This window comes from Cryptomeria japonica, chromosome 6, assembly GCF_030272615.1.
Source record: "Cryptomeria japonica chromosome 6, Sugi_1.0, whole genome shotgun sequence".
NCBI lineage: Eukaryota > Viridiplantae > Streptophyta > Pinopsida > Cupressales > Cupressaceae > Cryptomeria > Cryptomeria japonica.
Window position 1 is genome coordinate 493,327,302 of NC_081410.1, and position 23,440 is coordinate 493,350,741.

Genomic DNA, 23,440 nt, shown 5'->3' on the forward strand with positions numbered 1-23,440 from the left:
ATTGGTGTGCGGATACTGGTGCAGTAGGCCCAGAGAGTAGGGTTTAGTTGAATATGCCAATCTTTCCCAGCAGCGTTCACTATCTTTTTGAGGATTTTCAGAAAAGTTTTGTTAGATGCTTCTGCCTACCCATTTCCCTGTGGATAATATGGTGTGGAGAATCTGTGCTGGATTTTGAACTTCTCACATAGCTCTTGTACATCCTAGTTCTTGAATGGTCGCCCATTATCTGTGATAATGGTCATTGGTATTCCATAGCGACAGATGATGTAATTCAAGATAAATGCAATAATTTTTTTTCCTATGATATTGATGAGAGGTACATCCTCAATCCATTTTGTAAAATATTCTATAGCTACAAGGATGAATTTGTGACCATTAGATGAAGAAGGATTTATCTTTCCTACCAGATGAAGACCCCATTGACAAAAAGGCCAAGATTTTGCTAAAGCATGAAGTTCTTGTGCTGGTACATGGATCAAATTCCCATGGATCTAACATTGTTTGCATGTTCTAGCTATTTGAAAAGAATCTCTTTCCATAGTCAGCCAATAATAACCCAAACGTATGAGTTTTTTTGAAAGGGTAAGACCACTTGAATGAGTGCCACAAATGTCATTATGGAATTCATGTAAGGCCTTCTCAAATTCTTCTTGTTCGAGACATCTTAAGAGATTACCATCTAGACCTCATTTAAATAGGGTATCTGTGATGAGAGTAAAATGGGAGGATTAGCGAATAAAGTTTCTCTTTTCATTTTTTGATAAGTTGGGAGGTAAGGTATTGTCTTTCAGGTATGTGTAAGTTTGGCCATAGTGGGAGGAATCATGTCCAATAAGTTGATAGATGGTTCGGGAATCATGACAATTATAGGTGGGATAAATCAACTCTTCTATCAGGAATTCATAAAGTTGTTGATTTTCCTGTGTCTGCAATAGAGAAGCAAGTGTAGCCATGTCGTCTGCTACTTTGTTATCATTTCTTGGGATCTATTCAAAATTTATTTCTACAAAGTGTTTCTTGATATCATCAACCATCTTTTTATAAGGCATTAGCTTTTCGTCCTTTGTTTTATCATCATCATTGATTTGATTAATGACAAGCTGAGAGTCTCCAAAGACTTGAAGTTGTGTTATGTTCCATTCTATAGCCATTTTGATACCTATAATCAAAGCTTCATACTTTGTTGTGGTATTGGTGCATGGAAAGATTAATTTGTATGCTTTTGGGATTGTATGACCTTGTGGTGTGATGAATAGAATGCCTACTCCTGATCTGTGTTGTGTTCCATTATTGATGCTTTCTCCCGGACTGATATTTGGGTGATGTATTATAAGATATGGATCGAACCCTGGAATGTCTGTATATGACCAGGTAAAATTGATTTGCCTCCTTTTGAAGGGTTCAAAGTATTTTCGCCTTGCTAGTTCTGATAAAGAGATTGCTGGATGTAGATCAATTATGTCAATGGTAACTGCCTCTATCGGTTTTATCAGTATACATGACTTCTCTTGATAAAATTAAGGTAAGGTGTCAAATCTCCCATCTTCTGGTGCCTCAAGGAGGTTTTCATCGTTAGATGCATCCTTTATTTTTACTTTTTTTAGTTCTAATGTTGCTAATAAATGGTTTTCAGCATTAGACTTGATATTGTTTTCCAGATTTTCACTTTTGCGATTAGGAGATTTAACACCCACTTGACCTGAAGATACATTAGTGAAATCCCTAGTGAAAGTTGTTGCGGGTTTGATTTCATTAAGATATAAGGATATGGCCTGGTCATTAGGAAAGGTATCAATGGAAGTATGTCCTTCATTTTCCCAGTCCATAGGTTCAGGATGAATTAAGGATAAAGGGTCCTCATGTTGAATTATGTCAAAGATATTAGGGGTCATGATAGAGATATCAGAGCTTTCAATATGTATGTCGATGTCTAGGACGATACTCTCATCATAATGACCTCACATAAGAAAATCTTGATTGTCCTCAGTTAATTCAATGTCACCTGTATGTGATTCTAATTCAAGTAGGATAGTTCCTAACATTTGTTCTGCATACGTGTGAACTACATCGGTTTCTACATCTTCTTCTTCCCTTTCAATTTCAAGTTGCTCTTGTTTGTTTCTCCATGATAGAAAGTATTCTCCGGTCCCTTGATCTCTTAGCTATATTTGTTTTTCCATGTTTGACAAAATTGATGCAAATGATTGTTCCTTGGATTGTATGCTTGAAGATACTGCCTCTCTATTATGTGAAACTATGACCTCTTGAGCTGATTTCAGATTATTACAACACTGCAATGGATTTGAGTCTGCTGATATTGTGATTTCCTGTCCATTGTACAAAAATTTTAAGCACTGATGACATGTTGATGTAATAGCTTGTATGTCCTGAATCCATGGTCTCCCCAATAGTATATTGTATGGTAGGTCCACGTCTAGAACTTGGCATGTTGTGTCTTTTTGCAAAGGTCCTACTCTAAGGGGTAATACCACAATTCCTTTAGAGGAATGCTCTTCTTCATTATAGGCTATGATTTTTATCCTTTTCTTGGGATTGACTGCATCTTATGAATATCCTAGAGCATGGATAAGACTCAAAGAGAAAATGTTCAAGCCATCCCCCCCTTCTATTAGGACTCGTTTAACAAGTGTTCTATGAATGAGGACTTCAATTTGCAAGGAAGCGCGATGGGGATGTTGCAAGGAATCAATTCTTGGATATGAAGGAGATGAACTTTGAATAGGATCTTCTGAAATAGGTTTGATGGCAATCATGGATATCCTTTGGGGAACTTCATCTTTGGATGTATTTCTTGGAGATGATGCTATGGAAGATTCTTGTAAGCTTTAAGGAGGTTAGGAATAGATGCCTTTGGAGAGTCAATTTGTTTATAGGGGGGTGAGCCATTGCTAGACATAGGTGCACGATTTTGATCTTCTTTAGCCAAGTCCTTTAGGGATATTTTTAAGAGTTTCATAAAAGAGCCACCTTTCTTTTGAGATGTATTTTAATCCTTGTGAGGTTTTAACATAGTTGGATTTCGATTTTGAACTTGTTTGATTTCTCTGATATATTGGTCTGTTACTTGTATTTTGCTTTGGTATGTCATGTTGATATGATTTTCAGCTATTGCAAATGTTTCTGTTTTCATTTCAGGAGTTCGATTGTCTAATTATTGTTTTGATAAGTGATCAACTATCAATGTAGATACGCTAGAATAATAGGCCATGCAAAGATAATTCAAGTGTTTAAAAGTTTGCAAGTTTTTCAAGCTTCAGTTTAGGAGTGCAATGATGATTTGATAAGAACCAAGTCCAGTAGGAATGATATATCCTACGATGTGGGACAAGATTTTCTTGACCAAATGTTTCAGTTTCATGATAAAGGATGATTGATCCTGATGAGAAACTATGTTTGAGTGGTCATTTTACCAAAGACAGTGATAATGCACTTTGAGATGTCTAGATCTTGAACTTGTTAAGGGTGAGCACTTTGAAAATCATAAGGTGTTTATCTTCTAGAGTCTGATTTTGATGGATAATAACTTGACCAAGAAAACCAAGAAGACAATTTAAGCACAGAACAACAGATAACAGATGTTTATGAATATTGCAAATTGATCAAGCAAAATGACAGACCTACAAAACTCATGCAAAGCAACAGTTCTAGATTGGTAAACGCTGAGTTTCGTATGACAGATTACGCATCTTAGAACGACAATAGATATGAGCCCATACAACAAAGCAGAAGTTTTCATGTAAAATGCAGAGACTCATATGACAATATTTTTAGAACCATACGAAAAAATAGATATTTCATATGACAAAGAACTTGACTCGTATGACAAATAACAGAGCAGAGATAAAAATGTTTTTTTTTTGAATTTTTATCTTTGAAGTCTAATGTTTTGCTTTTGTTTTCCAGTTTTAGCTATCTGATTTTTCAATTTAGGGATGAATACATAGCAAACACATGATGTGATAAGTAACTCCAAGCATGCTAAACCCTAAGGAAGTTGGCTGAGAATAAAAACCTTTGCTTACAAGCTTAGGTACACACCCAATAGTTAATCAGAATATGGTCGTTGAGTCTCACACAATGGATTCTCAATGTCGTATTATCCGACTCCAAATGCTAATGGGGGCATGATATGGCAAGTGTCTTGGGAGAGTTACTATATCTCTTGCACAAATATTATCACCCTTTCAGAGGTGAATCGGGTAGCTTCTATTTTTACCAGCACTAGTAAGGGATCCATTTGGCACGTCGGGGTATAAACTCAATTAAGAGGTCTCCTAGCCTTGAAAACTAAGGTTTGATATATCCGAAGGTACAAAGGAGAGCTATTCCCAAGCACTGTCGTTGCTTTGATTTTTATCAAAAACACATTTATTTTATAGTGGGTTTGATTACTTGGCGTTAGCTGTTCCCACTTAGGTCGTTCCCCTCACACCGTCTGTAATGGCTTTAAGAGTTTTTAAGCTCCTCGGAGGGTAGCCATGCTAAAGAAATGCACTAATAAAAGCAAAAGATGAGTTTAACTTTCTGATCACCTAAGAAAGGTGAGAGCATACTCGCCTATCATCAAAGACATGAAATACATGATAGTTCATTTCCCTTAGAAAAATTGAAGTGTCCCTAGAAAACTTTAAATGAATACACCAAGTTTAGTTGAATTCATAGGCAACCTGCAAAATAAATTCATTAGTAATCTTGATTGGTTTTTGAATTATGTCTTTGACAAGTGTATCCTCATGAATCGTCCTACAGAAAAGAGTTATGCTGCCAAAAAGCTCACAAACAAAATTAGGGTTAGCTTTAGTGAAGTTCAGATTAAAATCAGAAAACCCTAACATGTACTCTGTTAAAAATCATAGAGATAGAGACTCGTATGACACAATTTTCTAGTTAGCATGACACAACTTTAGATTTTACACAGGAACCAAAATGTACTTGTACGACTTAGGATTTAGCAGCCAGAAATTCGTACGACATGAATTTAATTCTCGTACGACAATGAAAATTATTTCGTACGACACAAGATTTACCAATCAAAAATTCGTACGATATGCATTTAGACCTCATACGACAGGGATAATGAGTTCGTACGACATAAGATGAGGTTTCATACCAGACTAAAAGGTAGTTTGTACGAGTTGTAAAATCAACTCGTACAACATTCTGATTCTATCTCGATAGAGATAGACGTTTGTTGAAGCTTGAGGCCAAAAATTATGATTCCGGCCCCACGGTGGGCGCCGAAATGTCATGTATGTGAAGTGTACTTGTACCTGCAAACACAAAACACTCAATAGATCATTACAAGAATGGTTAATGAATTTAAATCAAAGAAAGATAAAACAATAACTAAGCAATCTATCGCCTCCTAGTAAATGCGAGTATGAATTTTTCTCTCAGATCTTGTTATGCAAATTCCAGTGACTTGAATACACTTAGATGGAGGATTTGAATGAGGAAGATACATGATCTAGCACTAATAGCATGATTAAGCTACATGATTTCATGATTATTCTAGAAAATAGGCTAGAATGAAGATGCAATTAAGCTAAGATTGAACATAATAACAATGCTTGAAATGATAAACTGGAAGCTAGATGACTATAGTAACAATTCTTGAATGAAAATGAGATGAATCAATCGAGATGCAAACATGATATGAAATTGGGACCCTTTATGCTCCAAAATAGGGTCTATTTATAGGATTTCCCAAGGCTAGGGGTGAGGTGGTAGGAATCAACGGTCATGATTGATTTGAAGATATCAATGGTTAAATTGGAGGAGGTTGGCAAAGGGGTTGGATTAAAGGGAACATCTGTCATCTCTATAGTGACAAGTGTCAAGATGCTTCTAGAAGAGGTAGGATGAAAGGGAACACTTAGTGACAAGTGTCACAAAGCTTCTAGAAGAAGTTGAATGAAAGGGAACTTGTGAGTAGGTAGAAAGGGTTAGGTTACGTGGTTAAAAGTTAGTAGAATTTAAATTTAAAAATTCAAATAATAGGAAAAGGCTAATTAATCTCAAGAACTCATGAATTCGATTTGTTTTAATTAATTAAAGGATTTAGAAGAAATGAATTTGATGGGGGGAATTAATTAATTAAAGGGGATGAAATGAAACTATTAAATGTTGGCAAATGCACACTCTAATGAGACATTGTAGGTGATTGAAGGTTTTGTCATTGATGGTAACCTTGCAATCCTATGACACCGGCAAGACAATTTACCAGCACCAGCAAGGACAGACTCTACACCGACACAGAGACCACCGGTAGTGAAAGGAAGTATACCGGCACCCAGGCCGACAAGAATTTTGTTTGTAATATATTTTTTAATTTGTTGTAAAATCATTGTAAGCCGACTTGGCAAGTTATAAAATGACTCATATATGTATGAGATCATTATAGAACATAAAAAAAGAAGAAGATAGGTGAATAAAGGCAGACCTATTATGTGAATTATAGGTTAAGGGTTTATGTATGAAGCAGAGCTAAAACCGGTACTAGATCTGCCATAGTAGATGCTATTCTGAAGTAGTACAAGACATTGGATTTACATAATCCATTTTGTAAGTCAGTGAGACTTCCCATTTTGTAATTGAGCAGTGAGCTCTAGGCACTTGGCCTTCCTGCATGTGCAGGCCCCTATTGTAAGAGTAATATTCACTTATTGGCCAGTAAGTGAATATTGTGGGTCACAAATCCCACCGAGGTTTTTCCCACACCAGGTTTCCTTGTTAAACTACTATGTTATGGTGTGTTTTCTTGTGGATGTTGTTATTCTTGTTTATTGCTTTATTTTTGGTTTACCAGTACACATTATTGATATGCTTTTCATGTTTTAAGAGTAAAAACTTCAATAACTGGTTAGATATTGATTCACCCCCCCCCTCTCAGTATCTTTGGGAATCCTAACAATTGGTATCAGAGCCTAGTCCTCTATTTTCAGAAGCCTAACAACTTGAGGAAGATCTTGACACCAGTAGAGATGGAAAACTTGATGAAGCAATTAGAAGGAGCTCTCTTAGACTATGATGCAGAACAATGGAAAAATATCAAACTTGAAGATGATCTAAAAGCTGCACAGGATATTATTCAAGCACTTCAAGAAAATCTTACCATTGCAAGAAACAAGAGAAGAGAACTTTGTGAAAAGATGCAAAATGAGAATTATGAAAAGGAAACTCTTAGTGATCTGATGAATAAGCTAAAACAATAAAACATGACAACAAAGAATGAGATGTAGGATATGACTATGAGATTTTGTAAAGAAATTGAAAATAGAAAGAAGAATGAAGAAGACCTGACTAGAAGACTGAATGATGTTGCAAATGAAACTACAAGACTTAGTTATGAAAATGATATGTTGAAGATAGATTTGATGCATGCACAAAATGACTCAAATGAACTCATGAGACAGAAAGGTATCTTGGAAAGAGAATTGGCTGCTGCAAATCAACATAAAGAAAAATTCAAGAAAAGCTCAGAAGAACCTGGTGACTTGCTGAAGAATCAGAAACCAAATGGTGACACTAATGGCCTTGGCTTTGAAGTTGGTGAAAGCTTCGGTACTGTAAACACACATGATCATAGAAAACCGGTAAGACAAACAAATGCTTACAAATTTAATGGCAAATGCTTTAACTGTAACAAGTATGGTCATAAAGCAAATCAGTGTAGATCTAGAAATTATCAAAGCACTAATACACCCACCGGTCAATGTTCCAAATGCAACAAAATTGGTCATAATTCAAAGAATTGCAGAATGAATGTAAGATGTTATGTTTGTGGAAGATTTGGACACTTATCTAATCAGTGTAGAACACAAACTGGCATAGGATATGGGAAAGCTATTCAGAAAAACAATGTGACCTATTATGCTTGTAACAAGATTGGACATATTGCAAAATTTTGTAGAAGTAAGGCATCACTGACAAGTAACAATGGTGCTAGTTTGAAGGGTAAAGAGAAGGTTGAAGAGGTAAAGCAAGAATTCTCAAAACAATGGATCAGAAAGTCAGATCTAAATGGTGATAGGAATACTCCTCCACCGGCAGAACAGAGTAACCCTCCACTGGCAAGAGACTCTTCATCTAACTGAAGAAAATTCCTTTGAGGGTTTAGCAATCAAATGTGAAACATGCTATTATTCCCTCGTTTGATGGTGAGAAGTTGAAATTACTTCTATACCGGCAAATATGTTAAGTCATTACTTAACCGACAAGCATTAAATGTGGTGGTTGGTGAATTTGACATTATAAAACAAGCATTTTGGCTCCATTTTCATTTCACCGAGCGTTCAAATCTTCGAGAGTGCAAAAATTACTGAGCAAAGGCATTCCAAGCAAAGAAGAGAAGCAATTCATCAAGCAATCATTCCTAAGGCAGATAAAGGTATTTATATCCATGGCTTCTTCATATGTTCTTGAATTCATTGCAAATCCCACTGTTGTCGAAGTAATCAAATGCCCTAGACCCGTATTCCAGTTAGTTCCCGAGATTGCTAAGAAAGATGATAATATTGGTGCATTTTCTCAAATCCCCAAGAGAGTAGTTTTTGTTGAAGACCCTAGAATGTATATTCACTGTCATATAGAAGAATTAGGTGATGAGGAAATCAAGAGTATGTATAGAACTGTAATTTGTGATGAATCCAACAATATCAAACCTGAACACAAGATAGTGGAAACCCTAGGTTTCACTAAAATTCTTAGTATCCCGGATTTTCCCAAGGATGTTATAAGGATAGTACTAAGCAGGGTTCACGGTGCATTCTTCTGGTTGGACTCAGTTCACAAAATCACAAAAGAAGTAGTAAAGGCTGTAACAGGGTTACCCTCCACTGGTAACAGACCTGATAAAGCAAAGAAAGTCTCAAATGACCTAGTGATTAACCTAACCGGTGCAACATCTAACAAGAGATCTTTAAGGGTAAATGATGTAACAGATATCAATGTCAGCTTCATCAGTATGATATTAGGTTACAAAACCACACATGCAAATAGGTTAAACTCAGTCTCTAGCCTATGCATAAAGAATGCCTATGACATGGTTAATAATAATGCAAAAATAGATGTGTGCAAATGGCGTAAAGATAAACTAATTGACAATTTGGGAAAGATAAAGAAAGACGAAAAGGGGACATTCAGATTTGGAAACCTACTTGTTTGTCTAATGCTGCACATAACCAAACAAGTACCCGGTATTGGTAATAGAAATCTTGGTTTTGATATACCGGTAGGCAAACAGTTGTTAGATTTACTAAACAGCATGGGAGAGAATAGAGAAAAGAACATAAATGAGTACTTTCAGGGATTAAAAGCCCGGATGAAGACCATAGTTAGATTGTCACAAGCAATTGTGAACAAGTATAAGGATGAAATATGTTTTGTTATAAAGAAGGATGAAATTTGGATGGAGGCAGTTATTCCAAGAACCATCTGGGTCACTGAAATGGGATATGAAACTGATGACCATATAATAGAAACATATGCAAAAGCCCTCCTAGAAGCACCAAAGGAACCTAAAGAAGAGGTATTTGGTAGTGCCGAGACTATTGAAAAACAAATCCAATGAAAGAAAAATGTTAAAAACGTTGAAGCAATAGTAAGAAAAGGATCCAAGCAAGCTAAAGCTATAAAGGAAGATGTACTTAAAAGAACTGGTATTACAGAAGATGAGTTAGAAACACTTCAACCAAAAACTCACCTTTCACCGGTTGGAGCTTCCTCAGAAAGTGATATCCCAGTTGAATTCAAAAGAGTTGTGAGAAAAAGGAAACCTTCACCGATATCTACACCTTCTCCTAGAAGAACCAGACAGAAACAATAGGCAGTAAGGCCCCCAGCTAAGAAGAAGTTAACCCCTAAGAAGAAGACTCGACAAACCATTGCTCCAATTGACAAACTTCTAAATGAAATTATAGAGGATGGAAAGCTGAAAAACATTAACAGATTCTATGACACTTTATCGGCTAATGACAAGGAGAAAGTTGAAAACAGTGTAATCCTACACTTGGATATTTACAAGAAATTTTTGATGCAAGTTGTTGATGAAATACTGACAGAACTGTACAAAAGGCTTGAAGCTAGAAGACAAGCTATTGTTGAGCTTGACAAGAAAATAAAAATTGTAAAACTACTTGATGTACACCTTATAAACTCACCTAAAGAGATAGATGAATTGATCTCTGAGGCTAACCGTTCAGTATTTTCAACTGCACATCATCATGTAGCACTTATGATAGGTAGAGTAAATAAGGTAGCAGAAGAAACTGCTAATGCATGACATATTCCTTGTAGAAAAAGAAAAGCAAGAAGAATATAGAAGCCCAAAACCCATCAAGGTATATCAGAAGGATAAGGGACAAGGTAAGGTTGGTGGACCACCTAGCATAAAAATAACAAATAACTTATCCCCACCGCCTCTTGATACTCCACCGGTAGTTACCACAGACAATCAACCGACTTATGAGAGTATGAAGACACCACATGAAGACACAAATCCTGATTCTAAGGTGTTATACACAATGAATATTGACACTCAGAAAGTCAATATTGTGGTAGATAAGGATTCAACAGGAAAAACAGATGTGGAAAATGAGCCACCGGTATAAGATAGCTCAGAAGGTAAACTGGCAAGTGACAACATTGAGAAACAGGTAGAGCAACAGGCTCCCTCACAAGAACAGGTTCATACAGAGACAATGCCATCGGCAACAACTGAGCAACCCAAACCTTTTCTTAAAGAAATGCAAACACAAAATGACCTACCAGAGGTCACTACAAGCAAAGAAGTTACTCCCACCGGTGGTATAAAGATTGTCGGTTCTTCCACTGCAAATTTCAAATCAAAAAATGTGACAGAAGTTCTTTTGGATTCTATCAAGAAGATAACAGAGTGTAGCTCACAAGCATACAAAGCAATTGATGACTCAATTTCAGTTTTGAAAATGATAGCACCTAAGTGTAATATAGATAATAAAGATTCTTTGAATCAACTTGACACATTGTCTAAGTATATTATTGACAACATTGTGACAGTTGAACAAATAAATGAGGAAGCATTCAAGGAGAAACTAGAGAAGGAAAAACACAAATTCTTTGAAGAGGAAATAAAGAAGTATATGAGACAATTTGACACTCTTTTACCCGAACTATGTAGTACACTAAAAGAATTTAAAACTTTGTACAGGGATAAAATTTGTATAGGGATACATGTAAAACTAACTTTTTGATAGTAGATATAGACAAGAAAATCAACAAGGTACAGGAGGAAATAAATCAACTAGCTGATAATCTCATCAACTCATCTGAACCATTATCAGTTTTTGAGCAGAAAATAACAGGTTTTGAGGAGGAACTCCTAAAATTGGAAAGAGAAAAGGAAAGAATAAAAGGAAAAGCAAAAGACCTAAAATGGAGACTTAGTCCAAGATTGGACTACCTCGCCTCCTTAAGAAAAGAGATATATGAGGCTTTAATTCAAGGACAGAAAACACCGGCAGAGAAAATGCAACACCTCACCAGTACAATTCAGAGGATAGAGGCCGCATTAAAAGATAGCAAATGGTTCACTGAGAACCTGAATCTGGTATTGGCAGACCTCTTTCAGATTGTAACCAACCGGTTACAAGGATGAAGATGGAAACCACACTCAATTGACACTTTGACAACCTTTGTCATTGGTGCCAAAGGGGGAGTAGTGGTATGAGAAAAATAATCAACAAATGGCTCATCAGCTTAGGGGGAGCACATATTCTTTTGGTACAGAATTTTAGGTAAGACAATTCTGGCAAAAACTCTTTGGATGACAATTTTTGAATTTTTCTCATGAGTGTTGCCATCAATGCCAAAGGGGGAGATTGTTGGCAAATGCACACTCCAATGAGACATTGTAGGTGATTGAAGGTTTTGTCATTGATGGCAACCTTGCAATCCTATGAAACTGGCAAGACAATTTACCAGCACCAGCAAAGACAGACTCTACACCAACACAGAGACCACCGGTAGTGAAAGGAAGTATACCGGCACCCAGGGCGACAAGAATTTTGTTTGTAATATATTTTCTAATTTGTTGTAAAATCATTGTAAGCCGACTTGGCAAGTTATAAAATGACTCATATATGTATGAGATCATTATAGAACATTAAAAAAGAAGAAGATAGGTGAATAAAGGCAGACCTATTATGCGAATTATAGGTTAAGGGTTTATGTATGAAACAGAGCTAAAACTAGTATTGGATCTGCCATAGTAGATGCTATTCTGAAGCAGTACAAGACATTGGATTTACATAATCCATTTTGTAATTGAGCAGTGAGCTCTAGGCACTTGGCCTTCCTGCATGTGGAGGCCCCTATTGTAAGAGTAGTATTCACTTATTGGCCAGTAAGCGAATATTGTCGGTCACAAATCCCACCGAGGTTTTTCCCACATCGGGTTTCCTTGTTGAACTACTGTGTTATGGTGTGTTTTTTTGTGGATGTTGTTATTCTTGTTTATTGCTTTATTTCTGGTTTACCGGTACACAGTATTGATATGGTTTTCATGTTTTAAGATTAAAAACTTCTATAACTAGTTAGATACTGATTCACCCCCCCCTCTCAGTATCTTTGGGAATCCTAACATTAAATAAATCCTTAGATTTATTAATAAGTAAATGAAAGGGAGAATTTAATCAAATTGCTTAGTGAATTTAATTAAACTGGGGAGGGAGATTAATTAAATAATTTCTTATTCAATTAATTATCTTTAGACCATTTTTAGGTGTATACAATATGATATTCATAGCTCTAGGATGATCCACGTCTTCCCAAGATGGAACAGTTTCCAATGAACAAAGATGTAATGTGTAGAACACTGAGTTGACCTCCGCCAAAGACTTCCTAGATGGAAATGACATAGAGTGAAGTGCAGACCCAGGGGAAGGTTGGCCACGAACCAAGGAACATTGGAGGATATGAAATTAGGCTCTGCAAGATATGGAAATGATCTGCAAGAATATCCATTAGCAAATAGGTCCAAGAGGCTCTGGTGCATAGGCCAGAAAACTGTCCCACATTCTAGAAGTGAGAACTTGTCGGAGAAAGATCCAAACAACCTACGACATAGGATAAGGTAGATGAACATGTCCACAAGCAATTTTCAACTCCACAAGATCCGGTGAGCAAATGCAGCAAAACGCAAAAAAGAATGCTGAAACTGCTAGGCCAAACTGAACAAAAAAATAAACTGAAATGAAATGTTTTTGGTTGATGCAAGATTGCCAAGAACCAGGGATGCTTCGACATCACAAAGCAAGGGTCCTTTTCAAGAACATGGTTTGGGGTTCCTTTCTAAACCCCTTCATTTTGATTATGTGTTTTTGTTGGGGTGGGACCCTTGATCTCACTGGTTTGTTGCTCCGGTTAGGAGCCTCTTTTAAAAAAAGGGTTTGTCCTTTTTTGGTTTATGTGGTCTTGATGGTCTCACTGCTTGTGATTTCCTCCCTTTTATGTGCCTACATGGTGGTTATGTAGTGGTTCGGGCATCTCCTAGTTATATCTAATCGTAATACAATTTATTTATAAATATACATTTTTTCATGATTTTTGTCAAACACCAAAAGTTTTTTTTTACTTCATTAATTCAATGATTTTTTAGTGATGATGGTAAAAAAAGTGAAAGAAACTTATTAGGGTTTTAAATCTTAATTTGCATTTCAAAGGGAAAAAAATAGAACACATAGATATTCATTATGTTCATGAAAGCAAAAACTTGTTTAAGGTGTCCCTTTTTTTTTTGATATAGATCCAAACTTGCAAGCATGGCAGCCCAGTGAGGGCACGAAGCCTACGAGCCACCAACCTAACGAGGGCCTTCATGGAGTAGTTTTTGCCACTCGATAATAGGGCATGAGCCTATTGGCTGAAACCTCTTCAACTAAGAGCCAAGGACTAAGGGGTATCCATTTCGCCAAATTCACCTAGGGCACGATCCCAACCTCATCCCTTATGATGTCATAGCCTTTGCACTCAACAAGACTAGATCCCTAGTGGGCTCATAAGATGCCTATTTCTGTACTCAATTTTTTACATAAAAGTGCAATAGGTGCATCGAGAATGATAGCTCATTGTGAGAATGGTGATCTGCATGGGTTATAATCATTCATTGAATGACTTGCAATTCATCCCTCTACCCACCTAAGGTTAAATGAAAAATCCAAAATTTATATATAATTACAATCTATAAAATAAAATATCATATAAAGTAGAAGTAAAATCGTCTATTCAAAATAATTATATATATTAAATAAATGAACTCAAGAAAAAAACTCTCAAACTCTTAAATTATTTTTTATTTTTATTTAGTTATATTAAAATATCTATACAAAATATAATTAGACATATCCTTTCGAAAAAAAGTATTCTATAAATTGATGAAAAAGAATATGAATTTTATATAAATTTGTGAAAGATGCATGTACAATTTAATCAGCAAATCATTATATAATGTTCCAAATCCAGAAGGAAATTGTAAGACCTGACCTCCCTGTTTTTTTGACGATACAAGGGCCCTCGTACGTATAAAGAAACAAAATTCAACATTTCCAACAGATATTTGATTCTCTTGTGTTTTAAGTGGAGTTTACGAAGTTAAAACAATCCACTTTTTGTTTTCTTTTCTGGAGAAGAGAATCCGTCGCCTATGAACAAAAGCTTAAACACAATTACTAGTTTATTCTCATATCACTGGCACTGTTTCAAAAAGCAGCCTCGAAAATCAGTATCTTGCTTTCAAAATAAAAGTCCAAATGTGTAAGCCAAAATAATAATCCTGTAAGTATTCTCACAATCATAGGAATCAACTTCAGTTGCTTAAATATACAAGCCCAATTTAAGCCCAAAATAATTATCTTTGTCATTAGGGTTATATCTTTCAACAGCTGGCATGGCAACATGCCGGCTTTTGATGTGAGGCGCTTCACTGTCTTTCTTGGGAATGTGTTTCATACTTCTGTAGCAGCCAAATTTTAGGTTAGAAAAAGGGAGGACAAACTATAAAACAATTTAAACAACGTACAGTGTTTCATGCTTCTGTAGCAGCCAAATTTTAGGTTAGAAAAAGGAGGATAAATAATAAAACAATTTAAACAACGTTCTCACATCAGCTGTTCAATTATCGTGCTTCTTGTAAACACACCAAAAACAATGTAAACAACGTTCACACAATGTTAGTCTATAAATAGCTCTATATTACGATAGTGTAAATCGTAGTCTAAGAAGCACGAAGCAACCGTCTAAGTGCTTTGGAGTTTCATAGTGCCATACCCATAATGGTAAACACATAATCAAGAATCTGTTTTTTTTTTCAAACTGGATGGAATCATGGGATTTTATAAAGAAAATTAGAGAATGTTAGTACCAGCTGAGATTTGAGACTAATGTAAAGGATGAATTCATTTTGCAGGCAGAGTATAGAGATATTGCGATGCAGGAGAATGAATTGGAAGGGTTTGTGGACTGGAAAGGAAGACCTGTTCACAAGAAAAGCCATGGCGGAACGCGCTCTACCCTCTATGTTTATTGTATGAAAATTGCATTCTCTTAATACTTGGAAATATCACATTATCAAATTTACTTGATTGTAATAATTTTAATATCAATATTTTAGATCATATTTAATGATTTCTGATTGTCATCTTTATCAATTATATATCAAATTTCGGATCATGTTCTATGATTCATGATCAATCATCTCTATCAATCATATATCAATGTTTTAGATCATATTTCATTATTCGACATTTCAGATTATATCAGATTGTATGATTCAGGATGGAGATCATCTCTGTCAATTATATTTCGATGTTTTAGATCACATTGCATGATTCATATTGATGTTTTGGATCATATTCTATGATTTATGATCAATTATCTCTATTAATCATGTATCAATGTTTTAAATCATATTTCATGATTTATATCAAATTTTTAGATTATATTCCATGATTCATAATAGATCATTAGAGATGAAGAAAGATGTAAGATGTTTAAGATGTGGATGAGACATTAACCTTTGTGTATGATGGATTGCAGTAATGGACGGATTTGACAACATAGCCTTTTTGGCGGCGGCTGTAAACCTTGTGAACTATTTCACTTTGATCATGCATTTGGAAATTGCTGTTGCAGCCACCACGCTGACCAATTTCATGGGTACTGCTTTTCTGCTGGCACTGCTGGGGGGATTCATTTCTGATTCCTACATAAACAGATTCAAAACTTGCGCTATATTTGCTTCATTAGAATTTGTTGTAAGTTTTTACAATCTCTCTTTCACTTTAAGTCTATATCCATTTCTGGTTTCTGCAGGATTTCAATATGTTCCAATTCTTTTTCCAATGGCTTTGCAGGGTTACCTTGTATTAACAGCACAAGCGAGCAAAAAATCTCTGAAGCCTCCATTATGCAACATATTCGATCCCAAAGCTGTGTGTGAGAAAGTGAGTGGAGGGAATGCTATCATGATGTATATTGGGTTATATCTTGTTGCTCTTGGAAATGGAGCTGTCAAGGCTGCTTTGCCAGCTCTAGGAGCAGACCAGTTTGATGAAAGAGATCCCAAAGAGAGGAGAAAAATATCCACTTTCTTTAACTTTTTTCTTATGAGTCTGTCTATAGGAGCATGTATTGGAGTGACAGTGGTGGTATGGCTGATGAACAATAAGGGATGGGATGTGGGTTTTGGAATATGTGTTGCAGCCGTTTTCCTTGGAATCTTAAGTCTTACTGGTGGGATTTCAACTTATAGAATCAATGCTCTAGGAGGTAGTCCTGTTACTCGCATTGCCCAGGTGATTATGGAAAATTCTAAATTGTTTCTTCAATCTAATAGAGCTACTTTGTTTTATCATGTCTAATTATTCAACAATTTGTAGTATCTAACATTATTCAATAGCTTTTGAGTATAGAATTAAAAAGAAACTTGAAATATTGAACACAAATTACAAATATCAAGACTTCAAATGGGTGAATTAAATATGAAATAGCTGAGTGCTGTGCACAAGACCACCCATATTTCACTAGATTCATTTTGAAAAAAGTTGTCATTAAAAATTACTCGTAATCCTTTCTTTATTCCTTTCTCATTACATATAATTAGAAAAGCTTTACATGAGGGTCGTTTTTTCAATTAGCATTAGTTTGTACACTTTGTACCCTATGATGGATTCTGGGAGATCAATAATTAAATGTAGAGCTAAACTTGTATCTCTCTTATTATCTCAGGTATTTGTAGCTGCTTTGCACAATAGAAAGCTTAAACTTCCAGAGAATTCGGGCGATCTATATCAGGCCTATGACAAGGAAGCAGCCATACACTCAAAGCTCCTACATACAAATCAGTTCAAGTATGGAATCCCCTAAATTCATTTATACTCCTTTCAAGCAATATATTAAAAAAATCATTGTATAGTCCTTTTAAGCAATAAATTAAAAAAATCATTGTACCAAAAATTTATATAATTAAGAAAATTCATTCAAAATCAAAATTTCAATCTTTATCAAATATACAATTTTCAAAAAGAAATCTAAGGGTTTTGAATTTTCTATTCATGTTGTCCATCCATTGATGTCACATCATTTTCTTTTATTTAGAAAGTGTAAGAACCTAAAATGCAATATTATTCAATTCAAGAACATGAGGCATCTAATCCACCATTAGAGTGTTTGTCTCAAGTTTCAACAAACCCATTTTCTAAATAGAATTATTATTCATTTTGTTCACTAAAAATAGATACTTATTCCAAACCTAGAATATGTACAAACTTAAGAAAGGCTTAAATTCTTCAATTTTTCAATTTTATCTTTACTTTTTATCAACCTATAATCTTACATGTCAAATTGTCTCCTAAAAATACTTCATCTTACATGTCAAATCATCTCCTCGAAATACTTCATCTTTATTGAACCATTCCCTCTAAGGAGTACTATAAAAAGAGGCACCAAAATCTATCATATATTCACCATGGAATTCATTTAGTTATGCAACAATCCAAAAGATATCCCATAAATCACCACTCAAGGTCTTTATAATTATATAGAGGAAGCATCTTTAGTTGACTTTCACTTTTCAAATTTTTTAATTCTAATCTTTTTTTTTTTTTTTGATAAAAGTGGATATACCACTGAATTATATTAATATTTTTTTTTTACAAGGTGTCTTGTTCAATGAGCATTAAGAGAAAGAACCAGTAAGTAAGAAAACCCTTCAGTATTGCTCAAAATTCACAAGCATACCTACCCATTACAAAGGCCCCTGGGCATTCCACCAAAACCCTCCCCATATTACATAATCATTTCATTAGATACAAAAGAAGCTGCCATAAGAGGCATACAAGCATAAACTGCCATTCAAATCATCAAGAAGAACAACATCTACCAAAAAACTGAAAGATCAGCCAAAAAGTCCACCAAGAGCCACCCCTACCTATAAAAAACAAGTCTCTAATCTCTTTTATAGTGACATGTTTTACCATAATTCCAACATTTTCTATTACTTTTATCTCAAGCATTAGATTTAACTCTAGATTTTGATCTCCTAACTCCTAATTTTTTACTATCTAAGTTATTTTTATTTAATACACAAAAAGAACCTCTCACAATCAAGGTATCTTTCAATTGTTCTCATTCCTTTGATAATAGGGGCGCTCGTGCATTGTCACTCTTGAAGGTAGTACTAATTATTGTCATTACAAAATTATCCCAAGAGTTAAAACCCATCCAAAGACGACACTTATCCAACAATGTAATTTTTCCTATATGATCTAACATTTAAAAGCCATCCTGAATTATCTTTGAGCTTTTGAATTATAATTGTTGTTATGAAATATTCACTATATTTTTTATTTTTCTTAATAGGTTTTTGGACAAAGCTGCCATATTAACAAACAATCTGATGGAAAGTGATAAGAAATATTTGGTGAGTCCATGGCGTTTGTGCAGCGTCACCCAAGTGGAAGAAATCAAAATTCTACTGAGAATGATCCCTGTATTTGCAAGCACAATAGTTATGAACACATGCTTAGCACAACTACAGACATTTTCTGTTTCTCAGGGATTTACCATGGACACCTCAATGGGAAAGCACTTTCACATCCCACCAGCCTCTCTTAGTATAATTCCCCTGGTAATCATGGTAATCATCATTCCATTTTATGATAGAGTTTTTGTTCCCCTTGCAAGAAGATTCACTGGGCATGAGACAGGGATTACTCACTTGCAAAGAGTTGGAGTTGGGTTAGTACTATCTGCCATTTCAATGAGCATTGCAGCTTTGGTGGAGGTGAAGAGAAAAAATGTGGCTATACACCATGGAATGATAGATAATATACCATTGGTGATGTCACCTATCCCAATAAGTGTCTTCTGGTTGGGATTTCAGTACTTTGTTTTTGGAATTGCAGACCTCTTCACTTTTGTAGGGCTGATGGAATTCTTCTATAGTGAAGCCCCTTCTGGAATGAGGTCCTTGGCCACTGCATTTTCATGGGCTTCCCTGGCTTTGGGTTACTTCCTCAGCAGTGTTTTGGTCAAAATTGTGAATCGTGCAACTCATATGACTAAAACCCATGGCTGGCTTGGTGGAAACAATCTGAACCGCAACCATCTTAATTTGTTTTACTGGTTACTTGCTATTTTGAGCATGCTCAACTTTGTCAACTATCTCTACTGGTCTAGATGGTACAAATACAAGCCAAAGGTTAGAGGTCAGGTTGTAGATGAGGCCTCTACAACTCGCCTTGCAGAATTTTCCACCAGTTAATTGGTGGTTTTTCAGATTATCTCCTTATAATTTCTATGAAATGCTACTTGTAATTCCTTCTAAGAAAGAACATTTGTGTAGGGTAAGATATATAATATGGTGTAATGGTGATTTTGATATCAATATCAAAGCATTGATTCCAAAATATTTTATTTTTTAAATTTTTTCCTTGCTTGTTTTTTTCATTAAAGAAAGAAAATTTATATAAAAAAATCACATGGCTTCGACTTTAATTTAGAATCAGTAACTATTTAAATTGTGTTAAAACAAATAAGTAATTTTGGTCGAGCCATGGATGATTGATAATAATTTAGATGAGGTATCTTTTATATTATTTCTAGTATATATATTTATTAAAAAAATAAAAAATAAATATAATTAAATTAATTTAAATTCATTTGGCATTTATTACATGTCAAGTAAATAAATCGTAATTAATTGTAACTTTAAATTTTGAATATTTTATTTAGACATATCATACATCACAAAAATATTAAAATATTTAAATCTCAAATATGCAATATACATATGTGTGTACACATATAATTAAAATTTATATTAATTATAATATAAGCAGTATATACAATAAAATAGTTATCTAAGAATCTTTTATTTTTTAAAATTATATAGAATACTATAATTTAATTATTTGAATTTCAAATTTTAAATATCATATATCAAATATAATTAAATATTCTATTTATGAATATCACGCCTATTGTTAACAATAGGCGAGATAGCCATCCCTTGCCCTCCAGGGGGCCCGTAACCTTCACTATCTTTAAGGAGAGTCCCCATAGAATAGTAGGGGCTCCCACCCACCCCCAATTAATTGGGGGCCCCCAAGAATTCTAGCAACATATATATATATATATATATATATATATATATATATATATATATATATATATATATATATATATATATATATATATATATATATATATATATATCTCACCATATTTTATTTAGATTAATAATTATATTTAATTTTTTATTTTTAAATTTAAAAACTTAATCAAAACACTATAAGAATCAAAAAGTAAGGTTTTGGGCCTAGCTTGATTGGCAAGGTTTAGTCTCCCCCAGACCACATGTTACTGAAGGGTGTGTTTGTTAGGAGAATGGTGTCTCAAACTTTCAATAGTAAAAAGGTAACGTTGATAATATGTTATTATTGATACACACATGGGGTTTGAAGGTGGGTAACCCTCTTGCATGCTCTGATCCTATGATTGGATGAAGGTCTAAGGAGGAGCACACCCCAACAAGGGTTTGGGGGGATAGTATCCTCAAAACAAAATTTTATTTGTAATTTATCATTGTGAATCTTGATCGTTTATCACTAGGTCATGGATCTAACAATCGATATTTTGTGTGCTTTATTTGTCCTAGAACGCAACCATATTTTATGAGAGAATTGTATCACGACTATGTATTTTAATGTATTTGAAGAGTCTAATAGCTATTGAGTTGCCTCTGGAACTTCATTAGAGATACTCCTATGAGAAGCTTTGTTTGCAAATATATTGTAATTTGTTGTTGATTTCTTAATAATATATTAGGCATCTTTTGGAGTGTAGGTTTTTTCTCTCAAAAGGGTTTTCTTGTCATAAATCAGTGTGTTGTGGTATGCATGCTATTTATGTTTATTTCTTTTAAGTTTATGTAACTATTGTAAAGACTTTTAAAATTTTTGCATTACACTCCTCTCAAGATTAGTGTAGGAAGTTGTTCTACTTCCTTAACTTCCTTACAGTGTCACACTAGAACCACTAGTCATGTTAAAAAGTTTACCCATACACAAAGGATAAATTAGCTAATATTTAAATACATTGTTCCTATGATAAATAATTTTAAATACCAACACAAAAGAGATTTACAATATCAGAAAACTAAAAAAACTTCCACAAACTTGTGATTTGATTAGATATGGAATTATGTTCTATACATTTACTTTTCATCTTAACTATTATATTGATGATGAGTATAGATGTTATAAGTGTATCTTTGTCCCATTTTTGTTGCTTGTTTTGGATTTGTTGTGGCTATTTTCTGAGGTAGATTATTCTAATAATTCATTTTGTTGTACTTGTATACAAATTGATTTGATTACATCCTTAATTTCTTTGGATTTTTTTTAGTATAGAATTTGGTTTGACTCGTGTAAATATAATTTTTGTTTTCTTGAGACTATATTTGTAATGTTCAACTTAGTTCAAGATTCTATATATGATCTTGAGCCTTTTTTTAAAATTATTTTTAACCTTTTTTTAACTAACATTTCAATATCCAATCAATTTTAACCTTATTAAAATATGTATTCACCAACCAGTATACCGGTACATATAAGATTGAAAGAAGTAAAGCAACCAATAAGCCAATCACACAAATGAATACCATAACACAGAGAATTATATGTGGAAAACCTCAAATAGGAAAAAGCATGGTGGGATTTGTGATCCACAATATCAATCCACTGGCCATATGAAGAGATATTAAAAATATAGGGGCTTGCACTTGCAGGATGGCTTACAACCTAGAGCACACTTCTCAATCACAAAAGGAGCCTCACTAACTACATACAAATCTAGACTACAATTCAGAGAAATGATTGAACTGCAAAGATAGCATCTTCTATACCTGAATATAGTTCCGGTTAAGCTTTGTTTGTTCCGGTTTGAAACCCTAAACCCTTGTCGAAATAACCAATTACATAAATATCCTCACATACATGATCTCTCTCATATATCTCACATATCCTTCATTATTTCCTTATACATACATATTACAAAATGATCTAATCAATTGGCCTTCATACCCCTTATGAACTATCATGTCTTATGTCAACTTACAAAGATAGTTACAATATGAATATACATGTCGGCTCAATAACATAAACATATGAATATTAAAATCAATTGCCGATGTTGGATCTCCCAAATTATGTCATCCTCCAATGCCGATAACCTGATTGTAAACCATGTTGGCTTGCAATGCTGATAACCAAAAAATTCCTTCTAACCTGTCAGTGCCAGTGTCAGTGAAGTGTTTATTGGTACACTACCAAACCAAAATATGAATCTGGAACATGTTGCCATGTTGCCATCAATGAAAACATATAGAAACCAACCAATTGAGTGTCAATTGCCAACAATCTCCCCCTTTAGCATTGATGGCAACACTCATTTCAAAAATGATCATGGTTTCCATCTGTTGATTTCATCACGTGCCTGCTCCCCTTGAGCTGAATATCCATCTGAACAAAATACTCCATACCTCTTGAATATTTTTCACCTAAACCTCCCCCTTTGACATCAATGCCAAAAATACCAAAAAGCAAAAAACTGAGATGAAAAATGAAAGACTGTAAAATGAATGTCCCAAAATACCTTACCAGAGTTGAATACACTTGAAAATTTCTGGATAGGCCTTCTCCAAAAGCTCTAGATAAGTATCCCAACCAGATTTGGAAGTGTCGAAAATAGATACAAGTACATTTAGCATATGAGCATATGACTTTTTATCAGTTAGCTTTGTCGGTGTGGGCTTACCAACCATATCTATACACTCCTTCTTATGTACACTTAATGAATCCAACCAGGGACTCACCAACCC

At 34.6% G+C, this 23,440-nt stretch overlaps 1 protein-coding gene across 1 annotated transcript; it reads left to right on the forward strand.

Moving 5' to 3' along the window:
* Nucleotides 1-15,287: 15,287 nt before the first annotated feature.
* On the forward strand, nucleotides 15,288-19,916 carry LOC131052875 (protein NRT1/ PTR FAMILY 4.5). Its single transcript, XM_057987519.2, has 6 exons — nucleotides 15,288-15,335; nucleotides 15,467-15,584; nucleotides 16,096-16,313; nucleotides 16,413-16,853; nucleotides 17,287-17,408; nucleotides 18,919-19,916. The coding sequence occupies exons 1-6, from the start codon at nucleotides 15,333-15,335 to the stop codon at nucleotides 19,820-19,822; spliced, it is 1,806 nt and encodes a 601-aa protein (XP_057843502.2). The 5' UTR covers nucleotides 15,288-15,332; the 3' UTR covers nucleotides 19,823-19,916.
* The last annotated feature ends 3,524 nt before the right edge of the window (nucleotides 19,917-23,440 follow it).